The following is a 14,229-nucleotide window of genomic DNA, read 5'->3' as shown; positions in this document are numbered from 1 at the left end:
CCCTGTTGAGAGTGTCTGTGCGAAGGTGACCCCGCTCCCCCCACCCCCGTCTCTGCCGAGCAATAAAAACAACTTAGTGTGCATTTCTTCCCTAACAGCAAATGCACAAAGCAGAGAGTCAATGAGGGAGGCAGCGAGCTAAATCCATATAAGCTCTATTGAAATTCCCCCTCCGAGTGCGCAGACTGCCTCGTGTTATTGTATTTTTGCCTTCTGTTGTTGGCACTCTGCTGTAGGATGCTCATTACTTTCTGCCTATAATGATGATATAAAGATGATATAAAGTAATATCCTTTACTTTCATCATCCTCCCCCCACCCAGTGTGCACACACGCAAATATATTTCATCTCTATGGATGCTTCGATTGTGCACAATCACACCTAATACAGTTGTTTTATTTGGATAAATTAATATTCCCGCAAAAAAATGAAAGATTTGATGGAGTCGTTGCATATTTTGCAGAAAAAATAACAGATAAATTTTGCCCTGTTTCCAAAGCTCCCCCAAGCCACCACACACATCACAGCGACACCCAGACCAGAGGACTTCATTACTGATTTCATGCCAGGACACCCCCCCCCCCCTCCAACACTGAGCCTGTGTCCACATGTGAGCGTCCACACAGACACTGAGAGCTTCTGCTGTACTGTATGCTGTCAAGAGAAAATCTCAGAGTGGCTACAAGTCGCTTGAAATGCCTCCAAATTTAGAAGCTCCAGCTCAAAGCTTCGACAGCTGATGGCTTTTCTTTCTGTTCTTCTGTCACACTTCTCTACACAAAAGACGGTCCAAAATAGTGAAACACTCTGATCCAGATATAGACAGACGAGCACAAGGCAAGAATTTAGTGTCCTGTACACACAAAAATACTATTTATGTTACCAAAAAGAAATTCTATTTGAAGGGAGCGTCATCTGATTTCATGATTTAGTGCACCAGTAATTTACATGAGCAGGTGCTGGAGATGGAAACCTGCAGGCTCTGAGTCCTCCGTGTTAGGGGAGAGCGGGAACAGCTGGGACAGCGCTTTTTTGGCAAGTTAGAAAGCAGCTATGCCCATGCTGTTCACTGTGTTCATACTCAGGTCCTCACAGTGAACGACCTCAAAGTGTATTCCTCAAATTTTATTCACAGTTTTAAAATGTAAATGTTTGGCTCTTCATACTGTTTTTAGTAGGGGTCGACAAATTATCGGCCTGGCCAATTATTGGTGTCGATATTTGGCATTTTGCAGATTATCCGTATCTGCATTCATTTTAATGATTCCCAATAAAATTTAATAATTAAAAAGTGCAAAGAAAGTGTCAGCATGGGAGGAACTTTTACTTTATAAAACCTCTGGGAGCTATTTGTATTTATTCATTTTTTATTAAATTGTCCCGTGACTTTATAAAAAAAGTTACTGGGAACTTGCTGTATATGATGTTGAAAGTTTCAGATTTGATTTAATATTTGCTAAAGACACTTAAACAAAGTTTTGTGTTGGAGTTTGTTATATTCCAAATACTGAATATTGACAGAAAGATTTTAATTTTTATTGAAAGTGCAGTTCCAAATATTGGTTCCAAATATCAGTTTTCGGTCTTATTAACTGCTAATAATCTGTATTGGCTCTGAAAAAACAATATTAGTTGACCCCTATTTTTAGTTATGTAACATATACAAAAAATATATTGTTCAAAAGTTGATTTCAGTTGGTGCGAGTGTTGCGTTTCTGTGTTTTGGTTGGCAGAACAGGAGTCCAGAGTGTGTTTGCTCTCCCTGGGACAGCTGGAGCAGTTACCCAGGGGCAGCTGCACTTGTCTTTTTCTATGTCTTCCTCCCTTTCTTTTCACGTCTCCATAGGTATGTTTAATTCAGCTATTGGGTTAGGCTTCATCTTCTTCCTACTCCTCAAAATGCCCAGCCCTGGCCGCTTGCTGCTGTACATTTTGAAATATACTTTTGATGGTCTTGAAGATATGAAATTGACTTTGAGCTATCTATTTTCTCAACTATGGAAGAGATAAATTATGTAGAGCTACTGTATGTATTAGTCAGTCTTTGAATTTGTGTTTATGTGTGTTTAGTTGAATTGTGAGTATGAATGTTATGTGTATTCATGTAATCTTGTTAATGAAAATAATGGAGACCCCAGAAGAGTATCTAATGTTTAAAACAGAAGCTAACAGGGATCAAAACAAATTACTGCACAGCAGCTATAATTTTCATCACTGTTGAAGTAAGTTCTGAGTAACAGAAGGTTATTTCATGTCAGTGCAAAAGTGCTCAAACCAAACCTGCTCTCACTTTTATGATCTCTTATATGGCCACCGAACTTTTGCAGCTGCAGTTCTGACATCCACCAGCAGAGGCGCAAATAAAGCCAAACCGGGATTCATTTCCCTTCTGAGTGTATAATCTGTTAATCCAGCCAGTTTTCTGGATTGTACCAGTACTTTTTCTGCACTGTGGTGGTTAGTCTCTAATAATCATCTAGTCTGCATCATCATCATCTGCTTAGAATTAGTGTCAGAAGCATCTGCTGCGAGCTGAACGTACACTATGACCTAAATGCCAAGACAGTGAAGTAAGTAAAGTGACAGTCAAAGTGAATCCACCGCTCTTCATGGATTATTTACTGGTTGCAAATGCACAAGGGGTTGTGTACAGTAATGTTGTTTTGTAGGGAAGATACTCACATTACAAAAGCACACGCATGTCCTTAAAACACTCACACACACACACACAGAGGCACTGCTGAGAGTGGCAGTAAGAGGGACACTCATCCTCAGTAGATTTCAGCAGCTCTTGACTTATGTGTTAAATATTGAATGAAACTTTACTTCACCAGCTTCGGAAAGTCATGCAGCCATGAAAAAGTAATGGCAACAAAAGGATTTGTCATTTCCTGTTGGACTTGGATTTATGTCATCATCGCAATTATGTAACAGTGACCAACTTAAACAGGCCACATTTAAAACCAGAAGTGCAGATGCGTGATGTTGCTTTTCTTTCCCACCACATTTGAACTGTTAAAAAAGTGAATTATTGCACTGTTTCTTCACTCTCCAACTGCTCACACAGCAAACCTGTAAAATGTTGGAGTGAGGTGATGAATTGAGTCAGGCTGCTCCCCTCTTACATTTATAACAGACCGGTGATTCGCAACCACAGAGGAGTAAAGGTGGGTTTACCATTAGATTTTCAGGAGCTTGTCGTGCATCTAGGCACGGATACTCCTGTAAACAGGACTGACGGTGCTGCTGGTGTTGCATGTGCTGCCGAGTTTGTCAAACAGAGCCAGGACACAGAGGTACCTACAGAGCTGAAATTACACACTAAGGTTGTCCCAGGGAAAAAATGTGGCCCCGGTGGGCCCCCAGCAAGCACGAACAGACCTGGACAAATCAGTAGGTTTGTTTCCATTACAGATTTGCACAAAAGTTAAGCGATATGTTCGAAATGTCGATAAAACACAATTGCGAGATGACTCCAATCCAGTGATATTATGTGACTTCTCTCACGATAACATTCCAAGAAGCGATGGATGTTTCAACCATCAGCGGGTTTATTTTATTTCTATTGCAGCCAGTTGAAGGCGACGTAGGTGTGCTATGTGAGCATTAATGGAAAAGGAAGCCCCTCATATGTGGGAGCGGCCACGTATGAGGGGCTTCTGGGAGGTGATAGTCCACGATTTCACAGAGGAATTGTGGATTCAAAACTTCCGGATGATCTGCTCAACTTGCGAGTTGAATTATGCGATGCATTAACAGCTCTTGTAGCGCCTGCTGCGTCATACCTGAGGAAGCCAGCTCCTACCGACAAGCGCATAGCTACGTATATCAGCTATATCATGTGAACTATGAAAGCAGAAAAAGCGTTTCCACTGCAGTTTTGCGAAATATGGCTTTTTTAAATGGGAGTTTTATTTTCAAACTGACGTGTTTCCATTATACGTATTTTATATTTGCACTTTCAGTTTGCGCAATTTGAGGGTTAATGACTGACTGTTCAGCTCAGCGAGTGAGAGGAGAAACGGAAGATAATAACGTTAGCAAACACCTTTAATTTAAGAGGGATTGTGAGGTCGAAACAAACTTGTTATTTAAGGTAAGATTGTTTTTTTTTCTGCCATTGAGCTCTTTACAGGAATGTTCCCTGGTAGTTTGTGTTGTTGTTCACTGGAGCACAGGAAATATGCTTTTTTTTTCAATATTGGGTTGTGCTGTTAAGGTGCTAACTAGTATTAGTTGGCTAACTAGCGTTAGTTGGCTAACTAGCGTTAGTTGGCTAACTTGCGTTAGTTGGCTAACTAGCGGTTTTTTGGTTCCCATTTTTAAAAATGAATACAGACGACTGCCGTCTCAAGCAGGTGCAGAATGTACGTGCTGGATGGCTGCTGGTTTGTTGTGTTCCTGTGCAATGTTTTGGCTGAGACATGGCAATTTTAGGCGACACAGCAGGGGGCTTTTGTCGCCCATAGTTCTCTGATGTCGGCTTGGTGTGTCACGGCCTTAAGGGGGTTGTAGCAACACTGCACTTAATGCTCGTTTCTCCAGCCTGCAGCAAATGCTGATGCTTGTACGGTAAAGCAACAGAGCACTTTTAAGTAACTTCACCTCATTTTTTAAATTTTAGTAACAGTGGCTAGAAAGTGTACGTCCTACTGTACTTAACTGAAACTAGCTTGCTGGCTGATGCATTAGAGACATTGGGCCGTTGGTCAATGGTGAGCTAGCATCTGTCAGCCTAGTTTTTATGGTGTTTTTTGTAGTCTTGGCACTTTTCAGTCAGGGCCAGCAGAGGCTGTTGCTAAGTGTCGCTCCAATTGGCAGTTCAGCTCAGTGCCGAGAAGAGAAATATAAGTAAGGAAGGTAAACAAAAGACTAAAGTCAAGAAGGCGTGAGATCAAAACAAACTTGTTATATTAGTTAAGATGATTTTTTTTCAGCCATTGAGCTCTTTAGCAGAAAGAGTTTTGTTATTGTGTTATTGTTTACTGGTGCACAGTAAATATTATCTGTTCTTTCAACATCGAGTTGAATTGTTCATGTGCTAAGTGGCGAACAGACGTATTGAATCCATCCTGTCTGTTCCTTTTTTAAATGATGAATACAGCCAGCTAGTAGGGAATGTTACCACAACATGGGCTAACGTTAACCTACAAGTTTTAATAACGTTTAAAAGAAAACATTTTAAGGATATTAATCATATCAAATGATGTCCCTATAAGGTTAAATGCTGACTTAATGTAAAGTTATAACTGCAACACTATGAGGATGTTTTGGTGATGTTGAGAGGTGACAGATCATATAATGTTATTTTATAAAAGGTTCCCACAATGTTATATGAGAATATTTTCAAAGAAACATTCAGGAAATGTTTTCATGATGTTATTGAGGCTTGAGATTACAGAACTTTTTTTTATTAACCGTTCCTGTAATATGACATGTTAGCAAAAAAAAAAAAAAAAGAATTTACATTTTTATAATGTTCATAGATAATGTAACCTTAATCTTAAGAAAAACATTCTGGGAACTTAAAGAAAATATGCTGCTGAAAACATTAATGAAACATTGCATTGTACCATTCTCAGAACGTTTTTGGAGCCAGACTACCTGCCTGCTGGTATGGAGAATTATTTCCTCTCACACAGATGCTAAACGTACAATGGCTTTGTCCATCAGGGTGCGTTCGAGTGCAACTTTTTGGCCTTTGTTGCCACTAGTTCTTTGACGTCGGTTTGGTTTTTGTGGACTTAAAGACATTTTTTTGCAGGTCTAGTGACTACGCTAACCGAACCGTTGTTCTGAAGTCGGATGCTAACAGCGTTAACAAAAAAACTACCTCAGCTGGCCTCTATTGACCCCATTTCCTCCACTCTATACATGGCCCAGTATCCTAAATATTCACGGCATTATTCATATTTGATGAACGTTTAGAGCCATTGCAGGAAAGTGTGCTCTATATATAGTAAGCCATAAATAAAAAGGTGAGGATATTGAGCGTAAGGCACATCTAGATTTCATACAGGAGTCAGAGGTTTATGTGTTGTAAATGCACACATTTATTTAGTAATATGCACTATGGAAATACAACAAAAATCTAAATATATAAAAGCTCAAATGTTTTTTAATTGGGGGCCACTCTACAAAATGGGTCCTCGTGATAGTGATATAATGCAGGAGGTGCCTCCTGTATTATTGTAGTTTAGATTGGCCTAAGTGGTCCATTCAGTATAAACAAAGTATTTCCAGTCTACAGTAATTGGGCTAGCACAAAATGAACCTGGAGCCTTTGGGCTCCCGGAGGTGTTTGAGGCCGCGGGACAGTTGACCATTTAGCCCTGTTGGTAATATTTAAGTTTTGAAAATATAATCTGCATTGCATGCTGCATATCATCATAAAAGTAATACTGTCATAAAGTCTCTGCCCCCATTAAAAAAGTTTTATTTGTATAATGAGATGCTGCATTTACCAAGTTAACCCTTTGAAACCTGGATGGACATCAGTTTTCTTTAGTGTTCAAACACTTTTCACAAGCTATTTAACCATTTGACACCTGAGCAAATAGGTTTGACTTCTTTTGAAAACATACTAACTTGGCAATGAATGTCCAAAAGAAATAAGTAAAAGCTGTATTAAAAATGTCTAAGGATAATGCCCAGGCAACTAAATCATATGGAATACCTTTATTGTCGTTGTACAGGTAGAATACACCAAAATTATATATGATATATACTATATTCAAAATTAGGTCTATTATAATTATATATTTAAAATTATATTTCAGAATAAATATATATATTTTTTCCAGCACTTGCACTTTTTTAAAGTTAATTTTCTTTGCTTATTTTCAGGCATTTTTCTTGATACTTTTCACTAATTTCTTTTATATTTTTTTATTCGAGTCTTAAGTTGCTTATAGCCTTCTTCTCGTGTTTTTAAAAGCAATCAAATCACTTTGCTCAGGATTCAAATGGTTATACCTTATAATAAAAAGTAATCCCCCCCCCTTAAATTCCTCATACTTGTTTCGCAGGTAGACCATGCGCGGTGGAGGTTTGTATGTAATGTGTAAACTAGTGTTCCTCCTCCATGTCACCGCCTGTGCGTGATCACAGTGAGCCTGAGGAAGCGCCCCTGGCAGTGTGGTGGGAGTGAAGCGCCTCCTGTGTTATTTCCCCTCCTCTCCATCCTTTTACGCCGAACCAGAACCATTCATCTCTCCCCTCCTTCAGGCTTCACATCCGGGTCATCCGCCAGTATCTGTCTCTTGCGTCTGTGTGTCTGACAGAGTAATAATTATTTCATCCGCCGCCGTGCTGTACTGCAGCCCTCTGCCCGACTGCGCGGCTCGCCGAGCGGACACTGCGCGTGGCGTGCACCGCTGATGATGGAGCCACGGGCGCTGTGAAGCTGCAGCCGGTCGCACAAAGGCAGGGATGAGACGGTAGGAGGCTTTTGCATGGGCCAGCCCGCGGTGATTAACTCGCCCTAACGATGTCTAAGAGCCTCAAGAAGAAAAACCACTGGACCAACAAAGTCCACGAAGCGGTGATAACCCGGGGGAAGGAAGGGGAGCTGGGGTTCGAGCTGAAGGGGGGCGCGGAGAACGGCCAGTTCCCCTACTTCGGCGAGGTGAAGCAGGGGAAGGGACTGATCCAGAGCGGCAAGCTGGCCCAGGATGAGCTGCTGCTGGAGGTCAACAACATGCCAGTGGCCGGGCTCACCACCCGGGACGTGCTGGCCGTGATTAAACACTGCAAAGACCCGGTCCGCCTCAAATGTGTCAAGCAAGGTGAGATATCACGAGAGGAGCGCACCGATTTAAGAGGCGGGGAGGAGTGCGTGCGTGCGTGTGTGTGTGTGTATGTGTGTGTGTGTGCTGTGTTTGTGTGATTAAGATGTCATTTGTGCAGTCATCTGTCAGTCTGCACTAAAGGGGGGGAGCCGTGTGTTTAGGTGGACAAAGCGCAGCCCCGTGCTCGGGCCTGTTTGTTGCTGAAATGTAATTACGAGTCGTAATGATGGGTCCAGTCCACCAGGATCAGTAACTGTAATGATTATATGGCAGCCGGGAGCCGCCGACGTTTGTTTATCACAGTGTCGCTGGTTCGATGCCACAGCCTGGAGGGGGTGTGTCCGTTTAGGCGTCATGCCACAGCCTGCGGTTTTCTTCTTATTTTGGTCGAGGCTCGTTTCACCAAACAGGCCTGCGCCGTGGATGAAATGTTTTTCTCTTTGCTGCTGTTCAGTATGAGCAGCAGACACACACAGACACACACACACAGACACACACACAGACAGACACACAGACAGACAAGCTGCTGGCTGCCAGTGCTCACTATCACTGTTATTGCAGTGTAATTACGCACTGATGAAAAATTAAACCTGAGTAGCCTAATTACAGTTGCGTCTGCGTTCATAGTGATCAGTCCTGTGTGATTGGCTTTAAGGGACTGTTCCTTATTTATCAGAGGAGAGGGGTGACTGAAGTGTTATGATGATGACGATGCTTTTTATTTTATTGTAGGGGTCAACCAATATTGGTTTTTCAGGGCTGATACCAATTATTAATAGTTAATAGGAACAGTAACCAATATTTGGAACTGATGTGCATTTAAAATAAAACTGAAAATCTTTTTGTCAATATTTAGAATTTGGAATACAACAAACTCCAGCACAAAACTTTGTTTACATGTCTTTAGAAAATGTTTAATAAAAAGTAAAACTTTCAACAACATATACAGCAAGTTCCCAACAACTTTTATTTTATAGTCAAGTGAAAATTTTAATGAAAAAAAAAAGATTAAATAAAAATAGGTCCCTGAGGTTTTACACAGTAAAAGTCCCTACCATGCTGACGTTCCTTTGCACCTTTTTATTAAACGATTTTATCGTTCATCATTCAAATAAAATGCTGATACAGATAATTGGCAAAATGCTAAATATCGACCCCAATAATCGGCCAGGCTTATAATGTTGACCCGTATTATATTGATCCACCTTGAAACTACAAGTATTTTCCCTTTAGTCTCCATCAGGCTACATCGAAATTACTCTTTAGTCTGATGTCCTCACTAATCCGGCGTTTTAGCAGCCCTATAGCGGAGCGGTTTGGAAATGATACTATCCCTGTTTTATTTTTTGAGTCTTTACTGTGGATGGGCAGAGATGCAGGGGTATGGAAATGCTGGTATGGACGATCTGTTTGCTTTCTTTAGTTTTTTTTAGCGTTATAGATAGTGGTCGACAGATTATCAGCTTGGCCGATTATCGAGGCCAATATTTGGCATTTCCTAATTATCTGTAAATGTTAAGTGGGGCAAAGACTAAAGTGATTTAGATGAAATATCACAATTTAAAGTCAGATTTGTTTTTGTTTATATGGTTACTTTTTTCTGACAGAAGCATTTGTTATGTGTCCAAGGAAATTTGAAAATTCAATGATAATTTCTGTTTTTACTATTTCTGGCTATGATAAATGTTGTTATTTTGGTGATTTTGAAAGAAAACAGCTACACAGCTATTTAAATTTGCATGCTTAAGCAAAATATTGACAAAATAAAAGTCGCTTCCCAATGCTTAAAAACTTGCACCACACCCCCCCCTCTCATAAACAATGAACAGTCCCTAACTTTAAATTTTACACACATTAACACATATTGTGTTTCTGAGTTGAGAAGTGGAAAATGATTGTGCAGGTCTCGTCCAGTAATGCTTCGAGTAGCTTCTGAGCTGAGATTGTTATTCTCAGCCCCTGCAGTGTAATTGTGTCCTCTGAAGCTTGTTTGAATGTTTCTGAGCATAGCGGTGGATTTATGGCAACAGTGTTGACTGAGTGACCTGCTTCTGTCAGCCAGCGTAACAGCAGACAGGGTCTCTTTACGACAAGAACATTGGATTGAAGGAACAGCGGAGGAGATAGTTATCATCACACCCTCTGAGGCTCAGTTTAAGTCCTTATAAGTGTCTAAGAGGGCTGCGTTCTCAGCCATGAAATGAGCATTACAGTGGCTTGTTTCTGGGACATGAGTAAAGAAAAAAAAATCAAGCCCGTTTTTTGTTTTTTTTTAATTTTTTGACATTGCCAAGTTTGCTCACAGAGAATTTGTCTCGGCTCTCTTCGCCTGACTGCTCGCTCTCAATCTCAGTGTTTCTGTGGGTTGCGTCAATGTGATTGATTATTGAGTTAGAGCTGCTGACAGTGTAAGAGTACTGTCCTGTGATGTGTGAGGGGTTAAATGCTAATATATCTGAGACAGCTCTGTCCTCGCCCTCCCTACCTTATCCATTTAAACATGAATCTATGTGTTTATTGAGCTACACACCTCGCACTGTTCTCCAGCTTTGCTAAAAACGTCCTTGAGATCTCTGCTGTTTCTGCACAGCTTGTTGTCTCCGTCACTGTATAGTTTTTGCTCTGTCTCTCTCTCTCTTGCTGTCATATTACCATTTGACGTCCATCCAGTGGAGAGTGGAGTATTTATGACAGTGTGCTTGCAGACAGTTGCTGAGACACTCGCGTCCCGCTGAGGAATCATCGGTCCAGTTGCTCTGCCGAGAGGCCAAAATCAGAGATGGATGTCCTGTCTGACTGCCCATGAGCATGCACACACATTTACACATTTTAACACACTTATTTTAGTCAGGTAGAAACCCCCACATTGTGTCCCTGAGGGCCGTGACAGCGAGCCCTCAGCCTGACTGTGCACTGTCCTCGTCTCACATACTGATTCATCTGCACTCATCAAAGGTCTAAAAAAAACCCAAACATAACAAACAATTACGTGTGACAGGACACTGCTTTGTAAATATGGGAACTTTATACGCCTTTTATGGGAACAAACCAGTTTTATTTAAGGTCCAGCTGCTTTCTCAGCCCCATTATGATCATATATGAAATACAGACTGAGCTGTGAACACAGACGGTATTGTTTTCACAAGTCCTGTGTTGGCAAGTTTTCTTGAATGTCACAACATGCAGGTGTGAGCTCCTGTGAGGGTGTATCAAGTCACCTTCCAATAGTGTACATAGATATTTGTGCTATACAGCCATGGACGGATTATGAGAAAATAGGCCGCAGGGCAGAGATATGCAAAGGGCCCCACCATCTCCTCTACATAGGAGCAAGACACAAGCTGCTTTTACACAGAGATGGCACCACAGGGCCACAACTAATGCTGCATTGACACGGAATCAGACTATTAGTGAGCTTAGTGAATGTCTCAGTTACTTGATAAACAACTTTCCTTTATTGTTTCTTCGTTGACATCTGTTGTAGTCCACTGATAAAACAGAAGAAGAAGAATGCACTCTGTTGTCGCTTACTTGTGTTGCAGCTTTTTGCAAGTATATTGTTGCTTTTTTATTGGTGTTGTGGCGTTTTGCATTTGTGTGAGACGTCTCGGCCACCGTAGTTTAATTTCTACCTGCTTTGTACAAACTAACACAGCGGCTACCATTCCATACCGAGCTGTTAAATGGTCTCAAAAAAAACTGACGCCGACACCAAAAAGCCATGACTGTGACGTTGAACCCGCTACATAATCATTAGATAATGTTAGCTCTGTGATGCTAACAGTTAGCCCTGTAATTGTGTTTGCAAGCAGACTCTGTCGTAGGTGTAGAGGTCATATTATATAGTCTTCAATCGGAGGTGGAGGCATAAGGACCTCTGAGGTCTCACGACAAAAAGATATTAAGAGTTGGGCTGGTCATGAGAATAACTTTACTATGGGCTGGATTATGATGTGAGATTACATTTCATTTCAGTGTCAAGAGCACAATAATCCTCATAACAAACTGAAATTAACAGGCGTGTTGCTTGAGCAAGCTACTCTTCAAACTTAACAATAGAAACAGAAGTTTTGTTTTTGGGTTTGCGCTGTTGGAAAATCAGCTGAGCATACCACAGACAGAGAAATCACAGTTTAGACCTGTTCACTCTACCCACTGAGTGGACTGCAAAGGGGCCAAAGAAAAACAGCTTCCTCAGATATTTAGAGACCAGTTGCTCTGTTGTGGTTCAATAATGATTGGAGGTCACTCACACTTTTCTGAACTGGAAAACAAATTAAAAATCAAAGGTTATTCTGAGGAAAAATGGTTCCAACAGTATTCTCACCTGTTATGTATCACTGTGAGGACATTGTGGATGTTTTAATCATTTAAATATTCTTTTTTGGGGGTCAAAGCTATTTCAGATGTTAATTTGGTATATACATTTTACTGTTTTTATCTCTCTTAAAATAGCCATTAAAGAGGGAATGAAGATAAACATCAGTGTAGCAGGTTTCCTGAGCTTTTGTAACTAGCTGTGAAATTAATCGATCAATCAGTCAGTTTTGTTTTGCAGAGAAAATTTTTTAATTGTGATGTAGAATTGCCTGGAAAGAGTGTGCATCTCAAGAGGGCTGTTATTTATTCTCCTGCTTAGTGTGTGCGTGCGTGCGTGCGTGCGTGTGTGTGTGTGTGTCTGTGTGTGTGTGTGTGTCTGTATGTTTCTAACTGCTTCAAGGGTCTCAATTCTTTGTTGTGTAAATGGAGGTGCTGTAAATAAATCTCAACTAATGGCAGCAGACCAACATAACAACATCAACCTTCAGCAGACAAATCAAAACAAAGTAGAAGGATTTGTACATTTATGTAAATAATTCTCTGCAACCTTTACAGTCCACCGTTTATGCATTTTCTGGAGCACATATGTAAATAATGAAATGAACGATGACCGAATTCTGTTTAGCTGCCTCAGTTTCTTGGTATTGTACTTTCACACTGTCATGACTTACTGGGACACTTAAATAGACCAGAGCAGCTATGCTTTTCCTACTATGACAAGTCAAAATGTCCTCTGTAAAAAAAAAAACAGTTAGTAATAATAACACAATGATAACATACAATTAATTGTTGGGTTTGTTTTTGAATTTGAATGATAAGATGACTTCCAAATGCTGTTACAAGTTAAAAAAAAACAAACCCCAACATAGTTTTAGATTTTCTTTTAAATGCTGGTTTGCAAATGAGTTACTGGCTGTGTCCATCTGTGAGTAATTATCTGATAAACAGCTCTCATCCATGTTCATCTCCCCATCAGCACCATACAAGCAGGAGTGAAGTGCAAACGGCTGCTCGCCTCAGTGAGGCAGATTTCTAAAAGTGCCATGAAGATCATAACCGCCAAGAGGTGTTAGAACAGTATGGAGAGGAGAGAAGTGTGAATGTGTGTGTGTGTGTGTGTGTGTGTGTGTGTGTGTGTGTGTGTGTGTGTGTGTGTGTGTGTGTGTGTGTGTGTGTGTGTGTGTGAAGTGTGAAAGAGAGGTGGAGTTTTAAGAAAAGAATATGGTGAAAGTGTGAGAATACACACTTTGAGAGTGAAAACTCTATCCTGTCATTTTTTTTCTGGATTATTTTTAGCACATATGGCAGTTGTTTTAAATTAACAAAATTAATTGATTTATTTCTATAATTATGACGTGTCTTGGTTGTGCCGAGTGATAGTCTTTGTCTTTCCTTTCTTCCAATTAAGCAAAAATAACTACAGATTTCAGTTTACAAGCTTGAGTAGTTTCATAATTTTTGCTTTTGTGAGTTTCTTTTCAGTGCTGTGTTTTACCCCCTTTTCTCAGTTTTTTGAAAAAAAAAGAAAAAGAATAAAAAAGATATTAAAATGAAATATGCATTTACCTATAAATAACCCAGCATCTTCTCCGGCTGCTTTTAATTGGCATTAATCTTTTTTTTCAAAAATAGCTATGGTGCAAATACAGGGATATAAATAATATTAATGTCAGCTATTTTTAATCTGCTTTTTTTTCTCATTCAGATTACATTAGAGCCATCATCACAGGCTGAATCCACAACAAATGTTGCTCTGATTTACATAAGAATAAAAAGAATATCCAAAATGCTATTTTCCCAACCTGAAGGTACTTAGCTGTGGATAAGAAATGCAGTCTTAAAGCCTGAAACATGTCACTGCTCACAGATATAGTTTATCGCCTGTTTGAAATGTAATTTTCCTCTTTCCAAATTGTGTTTTTGCCTCTCAGAGAGGAGTGTGGAGGAGGAAGACCCCGGGATGTTTCATCCACTTGGGTTTATGGGAACAATATGTTGCGCTTTCTGAGGAAACACAATATGAACTTAAAATGTTAACATGCCCTTTAACATCAAAAGTGGAGCACAGCCAGCTTCTGTCACACTGTGCCGCAGCTCTCGGCCACAGCCTATATAGGGC

The 14,229-nt window shown here is 40.3% G+C and overlaps 1 protein-coding gene across 7 annotated transcripts in view; it reads left to right on the top strand.

Moving 5' to 3' along the window:
• The first annotated feature begins 7,051 nt into the window (after window positions 1-7,051).
• Window positions 7,052-14,229, top strand: part of magi2b (membrane associated guanylate kinase, WW and PDZ domain containing 2b) — a 105,470-nt gene continuing 98,292 nt past the window's right edge. For 4 of the 7 annotated variants that reach the window (XM_042496189.2, XM_088079928.1, XM_088079935.1 and 1 more), the window contains exon 1: window positions 7,053-7,787. In XM_042496189.2, the coding sequence (XP_042352123.1) occupies window positions 7,490-7,787 (298 nt within the window). In that variant the 5' untranslated portion in view covers window positions 7,053-7,489. Of the gene's footprint in view, window positions 7,788-14,229 lie in introns of all 7 variants that reach the window. The other 3 variants (XM_088079929.1, XM_088079933.1, XM_088079932.1) reach the window with 2 other exon arrangements.

This window comes from Plectropomus leopardus, chromosome 7 (assembly GCF_026936395.1).
Source record: "Plectropomus leopardus strain MGB_pleo_1.0 chromosome 7, ASM2693639v1, whole genome shotgun sequence".
Classification (NCBI taxonomy): domain Eukaryota; kingdom Metazoa; phylum Chordata; class Actinopteri; order Perciformes; family Serranidae; genus Plectropomus; species Plectropomus leopardus.
The sequence above is the reverse complement of the archived record's forward strand: the minus strand, read 5'-3'. Positions and strand labels throughout refer to the sequence as shown.